This window comes from Chelonia mydas, chromosome 6 (genome assembly GCF_015237465.2).
Source record: "Chelonia mydas isolate rCheMyd1 chromosome 6, rCheMyd1.pri.v2, whole genome shotgun sequence".
NCBI classification, from domain to species: Eukaryota; Metazoa; Chordata; order Testudines; family Cheloniidae; genus Chelonia; species Chelonia mydas.
Genome location: NC_051246.2, coordinates 4,377,223 through 4,397,422, shown reverse-complemented (window position 1 = coordinate 4,397,422; position 20,200 = coordinate 4,377,223). Strand labels below are relative to the sequence as shown.

At 49.2% G+C, this 20,200-nt stretch overlaps 2 protein-coding genes across 3 annotated transcripts in view; one reads left to right on the top strand and one right to left on the bottom strand.

The window, feature by feature from the left end:
- The first annotated feature begins 477 nt into the window (after positions 1-477).
- On the top strand, positions 478-15,400 carry NOL3 (nucleolar protein 3). 2 transcript variants are annotated; one of them, XM_043548836.1, is made up of 4 exons: positions 673-931; positions 3,214-3,369; positions 5,724-6,025; positions 12,440-15,400. In XM_043548836.1, exons 3-4 carry the CDS (start codon positions 5,743-5,745, stop codon positions 12,841-12,843), a joined length of 687 nt encoding a protein of 228 aa, XP_043404771.1. In that variant the 5' UTR covers positions 673-931; positions 3,214-3,369; positions 5,724-5,742; the 3' UTR covers positions 12,844-15,400. The 2 variants fall into 2 exon arrangements, with proteins under 2 accessions (XP_007053358.3, XP_043404771.1); XM_007053296.4 differs by lacking the exon at positions 3,214-3,369 and having other exon boundaries at positions 478-931.
- BCKDK (branched chain keto acid dehydrogenase kinase) overlaps positions 15,391-20,200 on the bottom strand; it is a 21,797-nt gene continuing 16,987 nt past the window's right edge. The window contains exon 13 of the mRNA XM_037898936.2: positions 15,391-19,682. Within this exon, the coding sequence (XP_037754864.1) occupies positions 19,538-19,682 (145 nt within the window). The 3' untranslated portion in view covers positions 15,391-19,537. The remainder of the gene's footprint in view (positions 19,683-20,200) is intronic.

The following is a 20,200-nucleotide window of genomic DNA, read 5'->3' as shown; positions in this document are numbered from 1 at the left end:
TTCAGCTTAGGTTCATCTGAAATACAACAAATTATAAACGCAAGGCATGCTGGGACTTTGGTTCACCTCCAGAGAACAAAAAGGGGGACGGGACTCTGGTTTATTTACTAAGAAGAGTGATCATTCATAATTTGGGGGCTTCGGTCATTACACTAAGAATAAAAGTTGTGTTACGTTGCAACCGTCCACCAAGAGTGTTTGATGTTTTTTATCTCACTTCTCCATATGTCTGCTGGGAACTTGTTACTTAGGCCCAGATGCTAAAGATGCCTAAAGTTGCCAATAGGCTCCTCGAGCAAGATCCTGAAAGCGAACGGTGTTGAAGTGGCAGTGTGGTAGGCAGGTGCCTAGTTAAGCGTGGCAGCACCCAAATGAGCCAATCTAAAACAGCCCCTGTGTGGTGGAGGGAGCAGAAACCAACTGCCCTCTCCCCTCCATCTCAGGCAGCTGGTCTTGTAATGCCAGCCATGCTGTGTGATGAAGGGCAAGCCGGCACTGCAGTGAATGCCATGACCTAAGATCACACCACCTTCATTTCATCTTGGCTCATCCCCGGCCAGACACAAATAGCACCAGGGACTGTGCCAAGCATCACGTGAGAGGAGGAGGATGCAAAGTGTCTCTGGCTTGTGACTTCTCTTGTGCTGATTTCCCAGATGCCCAGAGAGAAGCCAGCCATGCCCTTGTCCCCATATCCTGCTCACAACACCTGCTTGACTCAGCTGTTCTGCTACCGAAAATAGAGCAGATGCCTCCCTGGAAGACAAGATCTAGAGAGCAACTCTGCTTTTCTGCTGTGTGAAACAGAGCCAAGACCGCCCTGCAAGACAGGATCTCTGTCCCAGAGTGACTCTGCATTTCTGCCATATAACGCACAGCGGACACCCCGCTGGGAGGTGGGATCTCTCTCGACTCTCGCAGACCCTGGGAGGTAGGTACTGCTTTTCAATAAACCCTCGAGCCTCCTTCCGGGTAAACATTTCTTCGGCCAGATCCTGAGCTGCCCGCTGCGCTTGTCCTCACGTCTTCCACAGACTGAGTCTGGCCGAGCAGAAGCAGAGCTAGGATGTGGAGACCGGCTTCTATGATGATCTATTTTTTTGGAGATTCATAGAGTTTAAGGCAGGGGTGGGCAAACTTTTTGGCCTGAGGGCCACATCAGGGTTCCAAAAAGGTATGGAGGGCCGGGTAGGGAAGGCTGGGCCTCCCCAGACAGCCTGGCCCCCGTCCCTTATCCGCCCCCTCCCACTTCCCGCCCCCTGACTGCCCCCCTCAGAATCCCTGACCCATCCAACCCCCCTGCTCCTTGTCCCCTGACCACAACGCCCTTCCAGGATCCCACCCTGTATCCAACCCCAGGACTCCCACACCTATCCACACACACCCCTCCCCCACTCCTTGTCCCCTGACCACCCCCTCCTGGGACCCCACCCCCTATCCAACCCCCCCTGCTCCCTGTCCCCTGACTGCCCCACCCCCTATCCACACCCCTGCCCCCTGACAGCCCCCCCAGGACTCCCACCCCCTATCCAACCCCCCTGCTCCTTGTCCCCTGACCACCACGCCCTTCCAGGATCCCACCCTGTATCCAACCCCAGGACTCCCACACCTATCCACACACACCCCTCCCCCACTCCTTGTCCCCTGACCGCCCCCTCCTGGGACCCCACCCCCTATCCAACCCCCCTGTCCCCTGACTGCCCCCATCCCTATCCACACCCCCACCCCCTAACAACCCCCCTAGGACCCCATCCCCTATCCAACCTCCCCGCTTACTGTCCCCTGACTGCCCTGACCCCTATCCACATCCCCTCCCCCTGACAGGCCCCCCGGGACTCCCACACCTATCCAACCCCCTGCTCCTTGTCCCCTGACCACACCATCCCTGGGATCCCACCCTGTATCCAACCCCGGGACTCCCACACCTATCCACCCCACCCCCGCTCCTTGTCCCCTGACTGCCCCCTCATGAGACACCGCCCCCTATCCAACCCCCCCTGTCCCCTGACTGCCCCCATCCCTATCCACACCCCCGCCCCCTGACAGGCCCCCTGGGATTCCCATGCCTATCCAACCACTCCCTGTCACCTGACCGCCCCCCCCCGGGACCCCTCGCCCCTAACCTCCGCCCAGGACCTCACCCCCTATCAACCCCACCCCCCGCTTCCTGTCTCCTGACTTTGCCCCCGGGATCCCCTGCCCCTTATCCAACCCCCCCCCCGCTCCCCTCTCCCTTATCAGGACTGGCAGCCATGCTGCCCAGAGCACTGGCGGCGTGGCGAGCTGAGGCTGCGGGGAACGGGGGACAGTAGGCGGGGAGCCGGGGACTAGCCTCCCAGGCCGGGAGCTCAAGGGCCGGGCAGGACGGTCCCGCGGGCCAGATGTGGCCTGCGGGTCACAGTTTGCCCATCTCTGGTTTACGGTCAGAAGGGGTCGTTATGATCATCCAGTCTGACATCCTGTCGAGCGCAGGCCGGGGAATTTAACGCAGGCTGCGCCGAGTGATTGTCATGGAAATGCCAAGGTGAAACACGCAAGGATATTTCACTCTGCTCTGAAATGGGACTACGGCTATTCCAGCTCTTGCCCCTAAATCTTACCTCCCCGGTGTCAGAAATAGGAGAGAAGCACCCAGGGACTGACTTAGCTAGCCAAGCTGGTAGCCATCTGGCAAAAGCAAGTAACTTCTCCATTTCTCCTCTGAGATGATGGCTAGAGAAAGGAGCAGTTCTGAAGGTGTTTTCGGGGGGGGGGGAGGGACAATTTTCTCAGTGCCTAACTTGGAAAGATAAAAGGCCCCAGAGCTGCAGTTACATTTTGGCAGCATTATCTGAACTGGCCCTGACCCCTTCCTTGCATGGGCTAAGATGGGGTGGTCCATAGGCAGCCCGTGTGGTCCAAACCCGGACCGCCAGAGACTTTCCAGCGGACCGCGGGGTGTGCCAGGACTTGGGGCTTTAGCCCTTCCTGGAATCGTGCCAGGACTTGGGGCTACAGAGGGAAGTGGGACACGCTTTGTTCCAGCCCTGCCGGTCCCGGTGTAGACTTGGGATTGCAGAGAATTGAGAGGAGCTCACTCTGCACCAGAGAATCTTACAGACATGAGAGTTGCTGGCTGTCTCCCTCCTTATTTTCCCCATCCCTCAGTCAGAAGTTTCAGTGGCACATAGCCCGTAGCTGGCCCTGACAGGAATGGAAAATTACTCTGACTAGCGAGAAGCCCCTGAACCACTGAGGTACACTCATCGTGATCAACAAAGCCCCAGCACAGCCGGCAAAGGCTGCCTATGACCCAGCATCCATGAAGACATTGGATCATAGGCTACAAAGGGTTAAGCAGAGCATCAGCTAGGACACAGAGGCCAACAGGTAGGTGAGATTCCTCCCAGTGCAGGATGGAAAGATGAGAGGGGGTAAAGCATTCTTCTCTTGTGGAACCAAAGGCCACCGGAGAGGAGGGGCACCTGCCAGCACTGCTTGGGGAGGATCTGAGGGGGAAGCACCTGCAGCCATGGGTCCCTAAGGCTATCAGGTGCTGGGGAGCATCCCCCTAGGGTCATCCAGGCCACTGGGTGGGTGGAGCACCCACCAACACTGGGTGGGGCATGGAACTGCAGGATGGACATGTTAGCATCTGGGTGAGAATCCACTGCAAGTTGGGTGGCCTCCAGGAGGGTGGTGGGTTTGCAAACACAGGTCAGAGAAATCACCAAGCAAGAGAAGGTTTCCAGGTGCTTCTGACTCTGTGGTGAAAGGATGAAGAGTTCATGTGTACAAAGTGTTATTTTCTTTCAGACTCGGATACTTAGGTTAAAGAAGCCACAAAAGGCCAAAAAGTTTTTAATGTTATCTATATACAGCTATGCCTCTAATAACTGTATTTGACAATACTCATTCAAAACTTAAAACTGTTGACTGAAAGTGTTTTAATGCTGATATTTGCATCTATTCGACATTTTATCTAAGTACTTTCTCAAAGTCTCAGATGCAATTTATTATATCTTTCTTGGAGATTTTTTTTTAGGTTATATAATGGTTTGATTTTATGTTTCATTTAATGCACTAAAAATATAAGCAATAGGCCCTGGGTATATTTCACAGCATTGTACATGTTCCTTGAACATGGGCACTTGCAGTGTGAAAAATGTTTCTCTGGAGTCCAGAGCTTGAGTATATCTCGACCAAGAAATTTGGACCATGACAAAAAATCATTGACTAAGAGCTGAAGTCTTGGCCCAGATACCTGTGAACTGACAAAACTGTGAACCGTTATACTCCCTGTAGGTACTCCAGGGGGAGCTAGGCAGAATTTGTCATCTGAAATTTACTCGGGCACAAAACGCAAATTCGGCAACAACAGGTTATGAATCCCGTGGGAACTATAAGTCTGAATGTCCTTTGAAGCAAGGATTTTTTCATTGTGTTGACTTAATAGAGAGGGTCTCATTAATTTCCTTTTGCTTTCATTTCATCTCCTTCTTTATCTGCTCTGCTCCTCTCTCTTCCCACCTACTTCCCTGCAAATTCTTCTTTCCACTTCTCCTCTTCTCCATGGCCTAACGGCCTTGTTCCCTGCTTCTGGGCATTCCTCTCCAGCTGGAGGCTGGCGGCTTCACCCCCATTGGTGACCCCAATCTCTGAGGCCAACCTCAACTTGTAGCAGCCCCCCAAGTAGATCCAGCAAGGCTGGGCCAACCCCTTTGTTTCTCCTTTGGACTTTGGAAACAGTTTATAAATTTATGTTGATTTCACTGAATTGTTTTGGTCTGGGAAAAAATTAAGGCTAAAAACAAATTCCAAAAGTAAATAAAAATAAAAACATTTAAATTTTGACATTTCTGATACCAAACGCTTCAATTTATCAGTTTGAAATGATTTTTTCAAAAAGTCCTTTAATTTTGTGTTTTTTTTAAAAAAAACAAACAATCAAAAGCATTTAAAAATTCTCAAAATGGAACCAGTGCTTGCTTTTTGCAGGTCAAACAAAACATTTCATTGGATCCAATTTTTTAATTTCTATGTTTTGCATTGCCAACGAACCAAAACATCTGTTATTTGCCCAGTTCTGATAGCAGAACCATTCTGCTTCCAAGAAGAAATGGAGGAATCTGATTAATTTTACAGATTGTTTAACATGGATGAGGCCTCAGCTGGAGTACTGTGTCCAATTTTAGGCACTGCACTTTAAGAAAGATGTGGCCAAACTGGAGAGAGTCCAAAGGAGAGCAACAAACATGATAACAGAACATAACCTATGAGGAAAGGTCGGAAGACCTGGGCGTGTTTAGTTTAGAGAAGAGAAAGCAGAGGAGGGACCTGATAACAGTCTTCAAATATTTACAAGGCTGTTACAAAGAGCACAGTGATCAGGTTTTCTCCATGTCCGCTGAAGATAGGACAACAAGTAATGGGCTTAATCTGCAGCAAGGGAGATTTAGGTTAAATACTAGGAAACACTTTCTAACTGCAAGAGTAGTGAAGCTCTGGAACAGACTTCCAAGGGAGGCTGTAGAATTCCCATTGCTGGAGGTTTCTAAGAACAGGCCGGACAAAAACCTGTCACTTATGACCTAGGTTTACTTGGTTCTGCCTCAGCACAAGGGGCTGGACGAGATGACCTCTCAAAGTCCCCTCCAGCCTGACATTTCTGTGATTCTAACCCTCGCACCTTCTCTAACTCTAGTTCTTGCATCTCATGTCATTTTTTTATTAAATCATTCCAGATCCTGGGATTCGGTAGCAATGGCCACTGGCGACAAATACACGGCTATACGCACCAAACGCAAAGAGCTGATAGGAATCATTCAGAGAGACCCCGAGAGCGTCTTGGATGAGTTACTAGCCCAGTCCGTCATCACCGAGGAGGAGTATGACAGCTTGAACCAGCTACAAGACAAAGCGGCCAGAATTAGGAAGTTGCTGATTTACATCCAGAAAAGGGGGGAGTCGACCTGCCGAGACTTTCTGGAGTGTTTAGAAATCTTATTCCCAGGCACAAATCGGCTTTTGCAACCTTCAGAATATGGTGAGTTGCATCTCTTTCCGATTTGGTTTCCTGCCGGAAGAGCCATTACACCAGTGCCCGTATGGCACGTTGCATTCCCTCGGTACATCAGTGCCAACTCTGTGGCTGAGCGATGGAGTGCACTAAAGCAGCTGTTCCACACATGTGCGCCACCCAGAACGTGCTGGTTGTCCGGAGGCAGATGACTCTGGTTCGTCCTTCTTTCCTACTTTTTTCTACAGGTGTCTAGGCCCATCTTGGCAAAGGAGAGCTTGGAAGTCTGTCAAAGCAGCTGGAAACAAAGGGGTTGGCCCAGCCTTGCTGGATCTACTTGGGGGGCTGCTACAAGTTGAGGTTGGCCTCAGAGATTGGGGTCACCAATGGGGGTGAAGCCGCCAGCCTCCAGCTGGAGAGGAATGCCCAGAAGCAGGGAACAAGGCCGTTAGGCCATGGAGAAGAGGAGAAGTGGAAAGAAGAATTTGCAGGGAAGTAGGTGGGAAGAGAGAGGAGCAGAGCAGATAAAGAAGGAGATGAAATGAAAGCAAAAGGAAATTAATGAGACCCTCTCTATTAAGTCAACACAATGAAAAAATCCTTGCTTCAAAGGACATTCCGACTTATAGTTCCCACGGGATTCATAACCTGGCTTCTTTGCTGTAGAGAAACTTTTGCATACATCTTTACCGTTGCATTGAAAGCAGAGCGATACTCAGATTTTCCATCCTGCAGGAAATTCTGATATTTCCACATTTGTTGTCAACCCAAATCAGGATGAAACATTAAGACTTTTATGGAAATTTTTTTTTTCAGTTTTACTGAAATGCTTTGTTTGGAGTCAGTTCAATATTTAACTGTTTTCCCATAGTGGCAAATTGCCTGGTGGGAGTTGTAATTCAGAAGCCTGGCAGCCACACGCTTCCTTATGCACTAGGCTTCCTCACTGTACAACATCTCTCATAATGCACTCAGCCATGTGCCCTTGTGCAGCTTTGTCAGAGGAAATAGCCCCATTGCATTATGGGAGATGTAGTCCTCCAAGGAGCCTAGTACACAGGTGAGACTCAAACTACAACTCCCATAAGGCAATGTGCTCCCATTACTAGCTTCTGGAAAACAGAGGCTAGGGACACCATCCCAGCCCTTCCTGGCTAATCTTCCATGAATTTATCTAGTTATTTTTTGAACCCTGTTATAGTCTTGGCCTTCACAACATCCTCTGGCAAGGAGTTCCACAGGTTGACTGTGTGTTGTGTGATGCCTTGTGGAGGCAGATTAACTCTTAATCATAGAAATGAAGGGTTGGGCCTGGAAAGGACCTCAAGAGGTCACCATGTCCAACTCCTTGCACTGAGGCAGGACCAAGTAAACAGTTGTTTGTCCAATGATGGGGATTCCACAACCTTCCTCAGAACCCTATTCCAGAGCATAACTCCCTGTATAGTTCTAAAGTTTTTCCTAATATCCAGCATCCATCAGAGATCCAACTGTTGACTTGCAAACACCGAGCTGATTAGCCACAGATCTGTGACAATCCAGTTTATCCAGCTTCCAGTGGGCCATAGCAACCTGTTTGTGCACTGCTATGGCTCGTGTCCTGGTGCTGAAGGGCTGGAGCAAATTCCTCACACAACTCCAGGAAGGCGGCCTGTGATGGGGACACACTCTCCTCTTGTGAGTGTCTCCTGTCAGACGGGTGTGGTGCTGCAATCTCTTTTGCCCCACTCCTTGCGCCCCCTGTAGGTTGTTGACCTCACTCAGTGGGTCGTCAGTGGCTCAGCCCTCCAGCCAAGTCTAAAATGGAGGAACGAACTCCTTCCGGAGGATTTGAATCCAAAGCAAACACCAAACAAAGTCTTCCAATCCCTGGCTCAGACTGGACTCAGCCCCACTGTGCTGAGGGGGCCTTCTCTCTTCAGCCCCTCTTGGGCTTCCTTAAATCCAGACCCCTGTCTGGGCTTCTAACGGAAACATACCCCCTTCTTGGTGCTTAGTAAAGAGCCCCACCACGCCAGTCGATCTGCCCCCCACCTTCAGCCCTGTCTCTGGGCCCCTTTTATATCTAGCCCCTTTTCTTGGGCTTTTAAACTAGCCATGCCCCCTTTCTGGGGCTTAGGCCACTCCAGAGCTGGCGGGTGGGCAGACCCGGGCCTGCAGGCTACTCTGGGTCCCAAGCCAGGGACCCTACACACCACAGCCACGTGCCGCTTCCTTTACTTGGCTGCTGCTTCGCTCCGTGGGCCTCTTCCCACTTTGGAAGAGCTAAGCGCATCCCTGTCACGTGGCCTCTTTCCTGCAGAAGTTCTGGGCCCGTTGCTGGCTGTCTCAGGTCTGCCTGATGACGTGGTCCCAGCACTCTGCGTTTGTGAGCCTGGTCTAGGACAGCGGTCAGCATAAGGGAATCATCTAGCAATGGAAACTACATCAGCTGCCTCCCCCCTTTGCCATCTACACGCAACTTGAGCGCTCTCCTAAAGAAATCACACCCGCCGCTTTCCCCTGGTGCCGTGCCACTGCTAAAATGCCCTGTCTCTTCCTCTTCTTGCCACTCTGACAGCTGAATCGGTGCCAACATTTGGTACAGAAGGGCCTCGCTCCGAGATGCGGGCATGCTGTGGAACTGGGCCTTTAAGGGCTGAGCTTCTGGGATACAGAGCGCAAGCAGGGCAACGTGGAGATCTAGTTGTTGTTGGGCACTGCCACCTGGAGCCGGACCCAGAGCAAAGCAGATCATCTGCCAGCATCTTCAGCACGGAGCGATCACTGGACACCACACAGGCCTTGCACCGGGCTGGAATGAGGGACAGAATCCTGGAGTATGGCAGAACCTGTTTAATTTACCGACTTGCCAGGTTCATACCATTTCCACTCACTAGGAATTATATTGGGGGAGTTTGCTGGCCTAGGGATTATTTTGGGGCAGTTCTCTGGCCCGTGTTGTGTAGGAGGTCAGCCTACGTGATCACGGCGGTCCCTTCTGGCCTACGAGTCTATGACATTCTCTTGCAGTGCATTGGGGGAGCACAGTCTGCCAACGCACTCCGCACTGTGGCCTGTGCCTCCCGAGACGTTTTTGTGGCGTCCACGGGAGAGGAGCACCCCAACACGAACCGACAGAAACCCCAGCTAGTTGGGCACCTGGCAAACTTTCATAGGCTGTAAGGCCCGACAGGAGGGTTAGAACCTCCAATCTGACTTCCTGAGTAACACAAAGAGAATTTCCCCTAGTTCCTCTTGTATTGAGCCTTATAACTTGTGTTCGGGTACGGCGATTTCCAGAAAGGCGTCCAGTCTTGATCGGAAGACGACAGGAGATGGAGAATCCACCACTTCCCTGGGGAGTTTGTTCCCACGGTTAACGGCTCACACTGTTTAAAAAAATGCGTTCTTTATTTCTCCTTGGAATTTGCCTGGCTTTAACTTCCAACGGCCAACCAGGAATTTCTTTATTGACTCGATTCACTTTTTGCCCTTGTGGCTTTATCATTTACAAATCTATGAAACTGAAACCAAAAGTAGGTAAGGCCACAGTTTTTCTGCATCACGGAAACTGAAAGCACTGACGTGACTTGGAGAAAAGTAAATACCAGCACTCACTCCACTGTAACGCATAAAAATGATACAGCGGCATACTTGAAGCAGAACGGTCGTATTGTGCCAGATTTATAGAGCCTGAACCAGGAGTGGCGGAAGTGCCCGAAAGATGTGGGTGCCTGAACTGTGGCCCTGCCCCACCCAAAGCCCCGCCCCAGCCCCGCCCCTTCTCCATGAGCCTCCGCCCTTGTGCCACCCCTTCTTGCACCACCTCTTCCCCCCCAAAAACCCTGCCCGCCGCTCGCTCCTCTGCACCCCTGCTTCCCGTCGCTCACCCTTCCAGCCGGTAAAAAGTAGAAGGGCATAATCCTCCCCCTTTTAACAGTGCGGGCGGGCATGGCTCCCTGGCCTCCCCTCTTCTGGTGCCCCTGGCCTGACCTCAAAAAGTAGTTAAAGATGCTGTTTTTTCTCCTTAGGAGGGGGGGGGCTGATTAAATAAATCTGATATGCTCAATCAAATGAGTTTAACAGAAAATATTAATTTTAGGTCACAACATAGGTTGCCAACTTCAAATTTAGGTTTAAACAAATTTATTTGAACAAAGAAAACCATTGACTTTTTTTTTTTTAAATGATTTCAAATAAAATAATCTGATTTTTAATTAAAAATATTATCCACCCTGATAGGAAAAAATCCTGCGAAACAAAACCCATGCTGAAAGCCATCTTTCCCCTCTTCTGTGCACTCTTTGTTTTTATTAATGCACGACCACCTCACATAATGCTGCGGTTACATGGATCTACACACCCAGCCCTTACGCAAAAGCAAGGGAGTGAAAAATGAAAACACCGAATGCCAGAGACAATGCACGGCAACCGTCCCTTTCCAGAGTCTTCTTCCCTCTATTCTATAGCTGACCAAACATTTTCCAATGGAATATTCTTCTGGCAGAAAATGCCATTTCATCAAAATCAGACTTTCTGCAAGAATGTGTCAATTTTGACAACATTTTGTTCTGAAAAAGGAAAAACTGAAAGGAAGCGTGTTCTGTTTTTACCTTATCCGAAGGGAACATTTTGATTTTTCATTTTGAAATGAATTTCCATTTCATTTTTTATATTATGGAATCATTGAAATGTGGGGCAGGAAGGGACCTTGAGAGGTCCTCTATTCCAGTCCCCTGTGCTGTGGCAGGACGAAGTAAACCTAGACCGTCCCTGACTGGTGTTTGTCCCACCTGTTCTTAAAAATCTCCAGTGATGGGGATTCCACAACCTCGCTTAGAAGCTGTTCCAGAGCTTAACTACCCTTACAGTTCGATCATTTTTCCTAATATTTATCCGAAATCTCCCTGGCTGCCGATTACCCCATTGCTTCTTGTCCTATCACTGTTATATTATATTAATTATATTATATTTATATTATTTGAAATGAAAAGTTGTGTCAAAACATACAATATACATTTTTAAATAGTCAACGTCAGAATGAAATATTTTGCTATTATCAAAACGCAGCTTTTTGACTAGACTTGGGTTTTTTTTTTTCAAAAATTTCATTTCATGGGAAATTTGGAAATTTCGGGATCTCATTCTGATTCGGAACCAAAATAAATTTTGAGAGGCGGCGTTTCCCGCCATATGGAAACCCTGAGTTCCGACCAGCCCTGCTAAATTCATCACCGCCACAAGCAGACCAGACTTTCTGACCTATCCCACAGATCCTTCTCCCCTTCCTGTATGGTCCTGGAAAACCACACCCTCGTGTGAACGTGTCTGAGCTAACAGACCCAACTCTCACAAATGCATCAACCTCGGTGTGGCCACGTCACCAGAGGGAGCCAAAGCGCCATATCCTGTAGTGTGCATTGCACACGCCCCCTAGTGGAGGAAGCTCTTCCTAAACTCCAGTCCAAGTTCCCTCGTGCTGCCAACAACCCAGCCACAGACATCTCATGACAAGCACATTTGGGTGTTGCAAATGAAGCCTGAACACTGGGCGGCCTCAGTTTATAACTCGGGTTTGAGGATAATTACATCCTTGTAATGTATTTTATTATTTATTTATTTATATTTAATAGAATCATTATTAGTATTTATTTGTACTTTTGGAGGGCCTAGGTGTTCCAGGCATGGGCCAGCACCCCAGTGCGCCAGGCACTGTACATTCTTACTGTTTATTATTTGTAGTGTGGTCATCTGCGAGGATGGCGACCTTGCGTTTCTGTGCCGTGAATGAAGCCAGAGCGTCACCACCTGGCAGGTGGAGGAACGCGCCAAAGGGGCTGATCAAAGGAATCCCTCCGCCAAACAGTGCTCGGAGTGGGGAACCATACGGGGCTTAACAACATAGAGGACAGACACATGTGGCAGATATCATAGGCCAGGGCAGGCAACCCCCCCCCCGGCCCCGACCCAGGCCAGGGCCCCGCCCGTGTTGCACCCCGAAGACCCTCCGTCCTTCTCTACCTGAAGCCAGTGGCGCTCCAGCTGGAGAGGCCCCCCGACTTGCTCTGGCCCAGGGCCCTATGAAACCTTAATCCGTCTCTGGCCTTCACAACATATATTAAGATTATGCATACATCTCTATATACAACCCGCACATCCTGACTCTCACTGGAGTCTCACCAGTTTTTATATGATACTTTACAAGACACTGATTGGCTAAAGATTTTGACAATATCGGGTTGGATGCACCCTTTGCCAGTTGGCAGAATGGGGCTCTTAGAATCACATCTATGTAAATACTCTCAAACTTAACGTAACTTTAGTCTGGGAATTTCCTAGAGCTGTGTGCTTCACCATTCATTAAGCAGGTTATATGAGTGTATGGAGACACATGAAGCAAACAAAAACAATTAGCAATTGAATACCATTCACCTATTCCTCCTCTGTTTTTCTTGGTAGATTTTTTCAATCCAGAGCGAGATTCACGCACTGTGCGAGACCCAGAACCACGGGAGAGAGATTTTTTCAATCCAGAACACCATACAGAGCTGGAGGAAGAAGACGGTTTCAGTCCAAAGCAGGAACTGGAGACTCAGCGAGACTCTGAGCCAGAGAAGAAAGATGGTTTCAATCCAGAGCCCGATCCACAGCTGGAGGAGGAAGACGGTTCAAATCCAGAGAAGGAATCAGACATTGAGCCAGATCTGGAGACAGGTGGTTCAGATTTGGAGCAGGAATCAGAGACTCAGCGAGATGAAGAGCCCGAGGAGGAAGATGGTTCAAATCCAGAGCAAGAATTAGAGACGGAACCAGACCCTGAGCCAGAAGGTTCAAATTCAGAGCAGGAATCGGATACTCAGTGAGACCTAGACCTTGACGGAAAAAAACCATCTCTCAAAAGATGTGTCCTCATAGGTGATTCATTCTATATCCATTGAGTCCACTTTTGACTGCCATGGGCTGCCCTTAGAGTTTCAACTGCTTAAAACCATTAATTCGCTCCAAGAGCCCACCGATGGAGAAGAGCAATTCCCTTGCTCTTGCCGGGACTGCATTGTGAACTAGAAGAGGGATCACTTTCTAGTGCTGTGTGTGATCAGAGCAGCACCACGATTTCTCATCCATCGGGACATGATGCCTGAGAATGTCCCTCGGGAAACTGCAGACGGGCTGGTCGAGATTTCCTGGTATTTCCCTGCTGGGAGGGAGAATTCAAATGCACCCATGTGAACCATGAATCCCATCCAGTGCGAATGGTCAGGAATTTCAGGGCGCCGGCAGGACCGGTGGGAGGCCACAACCGTTTCTCTAGCTGTGGCTCTTGCAACTGGCATCCAAGCCTTTGTCACCTCGCTATCAGACCCGGTCGGACACGGCACAGAATTCTGCACCTAAGCAGGATGTCATTTCACGAGCCAAACCTGTGCTCTCTGACCCATAATGGCTGCCAGTTGGTTCCCAGATTGACTTCAAGATCTTGGTTAAACTGCCAGCTGGCGTAAGACCTACCAATTAATAGCTGTTTCTCTCCCTGTGATATCTGCTGCCATATCCACCCTCTGCCTAGGTCCCTTCTCACCCAGAGCTGGGAAGCTCAGATCCATTCTGCAGTGGTTCCCTCGCTTGTCCAACGGTGGTGAATCTTTCCTCTCCAGGGCCTCATTCTTATCTCTTCTTCTGGCTGCTTCCTTATATTTTACCATCACTCCCTAGATGCAGCCCCCTTGCACGTTCTTCACTGGATGTCACAACTGTCATGTGGCCCAAATACCCATTTTATTAGCCCCATCTGAAGCCCTTCACCATCCGACCCACCCAAAAGAATTGGGTGACACTGGCCAATTTCCCCATCTCCCTCTTCATCCCATTATTCTCAGCCTGTAATAAATATAGTGAATAACTCCAGCCCTATTGACCCCACCCCTGGCACACACTCTGATGGAGGTGAGGTTGCGTCTTCAAGTCAGTTCGATAATTTGCACTCACTGCTCCTACGGAGGGGTCGAGGACGAGCTCCAGAACTGCTCGATGCACAGTGGCAGTCAAAAAGGTTAACCATGTGTCAGGGACTATTAGGAAAGAGATAGAAAAATAAGACAGAAAAATATCGTCATGCCACTACACAAATCCATGGGTTCAGAAAAGAGCAACCAAGATGATCAAGGGCATGGAACAGCTTCCATATGAGAAGAGACTAAAAAGATCAGAGCTGTTCAGCTTACAAAAAGAGACAACTAAAGGGGGATATGATGGAGGTCGATAAAATAAGGAACAGTGTGGGAAAAGGGAACAGAGAAAGTACCCTTTCCCACAACACAAGAACCTAGGGTCACCCGAGGAAATTAACAGGCAGCAGGTTTAATACAAACAAGAGCTAGTATTTTTCCCACGCAACACACAATAAACCAGTGGAACTCATTGCCACAGGATGTTGTGATGGCCAAAAGTATAACTTGAGTTATTTCAAAAAACAACTGGATAAGTTCATGGAGGATAGGTCCATCAATGGCTATTAGCCAAAATGGTCAGGGACACAATCCCATGCTTGGAGCCACCCTAAACCTGTGACTGCAAGAAGCCAGGAGTGGAAGACAGAGCTGGATCACTCCATAATTGCCTTGTTCTGTACTCTCCATGAAGCTCTGTTACTGGCCACTGTCAGAGACAGGATACTGGGCTAGATGGGCCTTTGGTCTGACCCACTAAGACAGCTCTTATGTTTCGTATGTAACCTCCCTCCTCTGATGGGTACAAACCTTCTTCTGATCTCCTGCCTCAGTTTATTCCTGGCCAGTTTATCCCCATTTGTTCTTGGGCCGACATTGTCCTTTAGCTTCATTAGCTCTTTTCCCTCCTTGGTGTTTGGCCCCCTACGTATGGGATTTCCAGGGCAGTATGTTGGGAGAAGACAATTTCATCACATTTCTCCATTGTCAGAAGAGCTGGGGTGGAAAGCCAATAAGGCTGAATAGATCTAACTGAAACAATGGCACAGCCATCAGAGGGGCATTATCTTAGGGCTTGTGTACATAGGGGAAATAATTCAGATTAAGGTAGGGTGTGAATTTAAAAGCAGAATAGCTATTCCTTATAAACTCCATGTGTGGACACACTTAATCTGGAATAAGGTACCCTTGTTCCAGAATAAGCGTACTCCCACATGGAGTGAATCCGGAACAGTTAATCAGGAATAACTCCATGTGTAGACAAGCCGTAAATCTACATGGGGACCGACTGAGGAATAGCTGTTGAGGTTAATGTTCCCATATAGACAAGCACTGAGATGCTTTCCTTATCTGGAGTTAACTGGGAGCAGGCTTCTGGGCTTGCTAAAACAATGTAAATGGGTCTGCTCCTGTAATTGAAAAGTGAAGCTTACCTAACTTAGCTTGTAGTGAAGCAGAAGGTGGTTTGCCAGGAGTAGATTTTTATTGGCAAATGTCGATAAACGTTGGTTTCACCGTATACACACGAACCAATGCAAAAATATTTCCATCAGTAATAATCAAAATTTACAGAAAACTAAGAAAGATGCTACCTGAGAATGTGTGAGGGTTCGATTTAAGGCTATTAACTGTGTGCACTTTGACTTATGCAGTGTTGGTGTAGCCATATCAGTCCCAGGATATTTGAGAGACAAGGTGAGTAAGGTAATATCTTTTATTGGACCAACTTCCGTTGGGAGCGGGAGAGAAGCTTTTGAGCTACAAAGAGCTCTTCTTCAGGTCTGGGAAAGGTACTCCGAGTGTAACAGCTAAATACAAGATCAAACAGATAATTTAGCATAAGTAGTTAGCACGTATTCTAAGGGACCATTCAAGGTGAAGTGGCCCATTATTACCCAGTGATACACCTGAGATATAGTGATGATATTTTCATCTTCTGAACGGACAACTTCAACTCTCTCATCGATTTCCACCCCAACTTCAACAACCACCGCCCGTCCATTAAACTGGTTCTAGAACAGTCCCACATTAGCATCAACTTCCTGGATGCCACAATCAGCTTCAACAATGGAACCTGACAGACAACCATATATAAGAAACCCACGGATCACCACACCTGCCTTCATAGATCTAGTAACCACCCCAAATGCACCAAGACATCTGTTATCAACAGCCAGGCACTCAGATGCTCTGAGGAGAAAGTCCGTTATGTACACCTTAACACACTCAAAACCGCCTTCACCAAACAAGGATGTTCCACCAGAGAAGTAGATCGCATCATGGAACGGGCCACCCAAATACCCCGAGAGAACCAGCTTCAATGCAGAAATAAAACCCTCTCCGACCACACGCCTCTAGTTGTCACCTACCAGCCACGCTGGAATCCATACAGGGTAACCAACAACTACAACCCATTCTCAATGGGGACCCCATCCTGAAATAAATCTTTCCTGAACCCCCTCTTCTGGCCCTCAAACAACCTCTCCAAGCTCATCATCAGAAGCAAGCTCCCCACAGATGAGGACACACCAACTCAAAGTGGCACCAGACCTTGCCAGAACAAGAGATGCAACACCTGCAGACATCTCTCCACTGCTAAAATGATCAACACCCTCCACAAACACCTTTCAAGATCCATGGGTCCTACCCATGCCTATCACAACATGTGGTGTACCTCATCCATGCACTAAATGCTTCAATGACAACAGTTGGGTGAAACCAGACAATCACTATACTCTCAGAGGAACTCACAAGGGAAAATGGTAAAACACAAGAACACCCTGTCACCTGTGGGTGAACACATGTCACAAACCAATCACTCTCTATCTGACCTATCAGTCCCCATCCTCAAAGGAAACCTGCACCACACTTTCAAAAGAGGAGCCTGGGAGCTTAAATTCATAACTTTGCTCGATACAAAATCATGGACTGAACAGAGGCACTGGATTTGTGGCTTATTCCAACAGTCTGTAACCTGCTAACCCTGTTTTTCTGTCCACTGACTAAAGGAGTGTGAACAGACTGTTCCACCTTGAATGGTCCCTGAGGCTGAGAGTATGAGCTAACTATTGACACTGCACTATCTGTTTGATCTTCTATTTAGCAGTGACTCAGAGTACCTTTCTCACACCTGCAGAAGAGCTCTGTGTAGCCGCAGAGCTTGGCTCCCTCACCACCAGAAATTGGTCCAATAAATACCTCATCCGCCTTGTCTCGCTCACGTACTTTGACTCGGGATGTTGCCAGTTTGTGTTTGAACGGTTGTACAGCTTGAACTTTTGGAATCTCAACCTCCACTGTCATTCAGTTATTGTCTGACTCTCCACAATGTTGCACAACTGTGAAAATTTAAATTGATAAAAAAAAATTAAAAATGCTTAAAAACAAACATCGGGATGATCTGTTGAAATTATTAAAAAAATTCATCCAAGCCTCATCATAAGACTGGAAGACGCCAGACACACCTGTTGGTTGGTTGGTTATTTCGAAACTATTTTTTCCTCAACTGTTTTGTTCCATTGGCTAATAAACCTATTTGTTTCCAGAAGGCTGTTTGATCCCGGATGGCATTGACCACAGGCTCCCAAAGGGAAGAGATGCAGGGTCCAGGTGGCTCTGCCCAGTAATAAGCAGCTGGCATAGACGGGATGTTGTTCCCGTCTTATATCATCGATATAAGAGAAGGGAAATGCAAAATTACACCCAGAGCTGCGTAGGGGCAGGAGACCTGACCCGTGACGGTGTGAACTCAGAGAGAGTAGAAAGGGGACGGAGGTATAAGCACATAACTGGGATGGATGGACACACACAAACAGTGTACTTCCAGCTGCTACAAGAAGAGTAGGAGGGAGACAGAAAAAAAAACACTCCTGGGGGACCCTCCCCTGATATAATATCTGATGGGGGGATAGGAACAGCTCCCCCCCTGCATCCCCCGCTGTTTGGATATTCCAGCAGGAGAGAATAGGCCCCGGCCCCAAAAAATGTCATGTGAACAGAGGAGAACCTCAACTTTCGTTTCTTGTTTAATAGAGAAAGTTTCTTGCCTTCACTGGTGGCAGAGAAAGGGCAAATTTCTCACCGGATCATTTCCTTTCCGTTACACCCTCAAGCAACCAGAAGAGCTCCTTCCCACAGAGAGGCCGAGAGCAGAGCTGCACGGCAGGGTCACTGTGTGTCATCCCGCACTTTTTTCCCCATGCCCCCCATCAGCATCCACACTCACATGTTGAACTCCACTGCCATTCCCGCAACGCCCTGTATCCGTGTCCTCCGGCTTTACACACGTCATGGATTCCAAGGCCAGGAAGGATCTTTGGGATCATCTCGTCTGATCCCCCCCACTCCCCCCCTATAACACAGGCTAGAGAACTGCCCCAAAATAATTCCTAGAACAGAGCTTTTAGCAAAACATCCAACCTTCCCCCGCCCATTTCCCGGAACCCAATATGAGAGAGAGACGCAAGGAGCTCTATCTATTTAGCTTAACAAAGAGAAGGGTAAAGGGGGGTGACTTGATCCCAGTCTATAAGTACCTACAAGGGGAACAAATATTTGATCACGGGCTTTTCAAGCTATCAGACAAATCTAACAATGTCCAATGGGCTGGAGGTTGAAGCTAGACAAATTCAGACTGGAAACCCGGGGCAAATTTTTAACATTGAGAGGAATTAACCACTGGAACGACTTCCCAAGGGTCGTGGTAGATTCTCCATTACTGGCGATTTTAAAATCAAGCTGGGATGTCTTCCTGAAAGATCTGCTCTATTTCAAACAGGAGTTAATTCGCGGAAGGTGCACAGCTTGTGTCTGACTAGATGATCACAACGATGCAAGGAACCGCAGCTCTGCCCTGCTCCCTCCGGCACAGAGTCACACGGCCTCGCCGCCTTTCAGAATCGGCACTTTTAATCGGTATCACAGCGAGATACACGTCCAGGGTCTGGTTCCCCCGGCCACCCCCGAGGAGGGGAGTCAAACCCACATCCTGCCCCACCCCCACCCCCCTGAAATAAACGAGAAAGCGGGAAAACAAAAACCAGGGCTAGAATTGGCATCCGCCATGTGCCGTGGGTGGGTGGGGAATCCAGCATCCAGGCGCAACCATAAAATTCGTCCCCTGTCCAAAGTGTGAAGGGGTGGAGCTGTTGAGACAGGTGGGGGAGCGATTCTGGGGCCATGCGCGGCAATAAAAGTCTTTCCCCCCCCCACACTCCAACGCCGTCCTTCGATTTGGTTTTTTGAGAAGAAGGGAATGAAACAAGGGTGAGAAAACGAGTGTGCAAGGTGCTGGCAATGTGGAGCTACCAAGGGAGGTACATGCGCCGGGAAGCGTCCGTTGCCTTCAAAACCTGTTTGGGGTTGGTCGACCCAGGCCCCGCCCCACCGAATAAAGAATCCATTAGGGTGCTCCCAGGGGCGGGACTGGAATAACCAGCAGGAGGCGACGTCCCGTCTGTAAGTTCAAAGTCCCGCCCCCTTGTGGAGATGCAGAGAACCCAGGAGGCCGGGGCCGTGGGATCAGGGCCGTGGGTATCCAAGCACAGAGTGACGGGAAGCAAAGCCAACGTCCATGCGGAGGGGGCCACGGCCCAGGGAGAGGGGGGCGTCTCTAGATGCGGAAACTCTCCTCCTTGCCGTCAATGTGTTTCAGACGGAGGTACACGTCGGTGCCGATGCCCTGCAGGGACTGGATGCGCAGCGATCCCCCCAGGTACTCGGCATAGGCACGGGAGGTCGGCAGCCCGAAGCCGAACCTGTGGCAGAGACAGACAGATGGTGGGGGGGAGAGGGGGGAGGCGGGGTAATCACATGGGAGTTATAGACTGAGACTGTCAGGTCTTTGGTCTACCGTAATACACCTAATATATAACATACAGCACCGAGCACAACGGGGTTCTGGGCCATGTCTGGGCTCTTGGGCACTACCATAATATACCTAATAACATACAGCACCGAGCACAACGGGGTTCTGGGCTATGACTGAGCGCCTAGGCGCTACTGTAAAACACCTAATAACGTACAGCACCGAGCACCACGGGGTTCTAGGCCATAACTGAGCTCCTAGGCGCGACCATAACCACAGCTAATAAATAAGAATACACCACCACAGATGCCGACCCTGTGTGTGTTCGGGGGCTCAAGAACTCACGGGGAAAAAAACAGGGGGGGTGCTCAACACCCATCACTCACAGCTGTTTGGCCGGGCTGCCGCTCAGCTGTTTGGTAGCTGGCTTGAGGCGCTTGGGGGAGGGCAGAGAGCAGCGGACGGTCA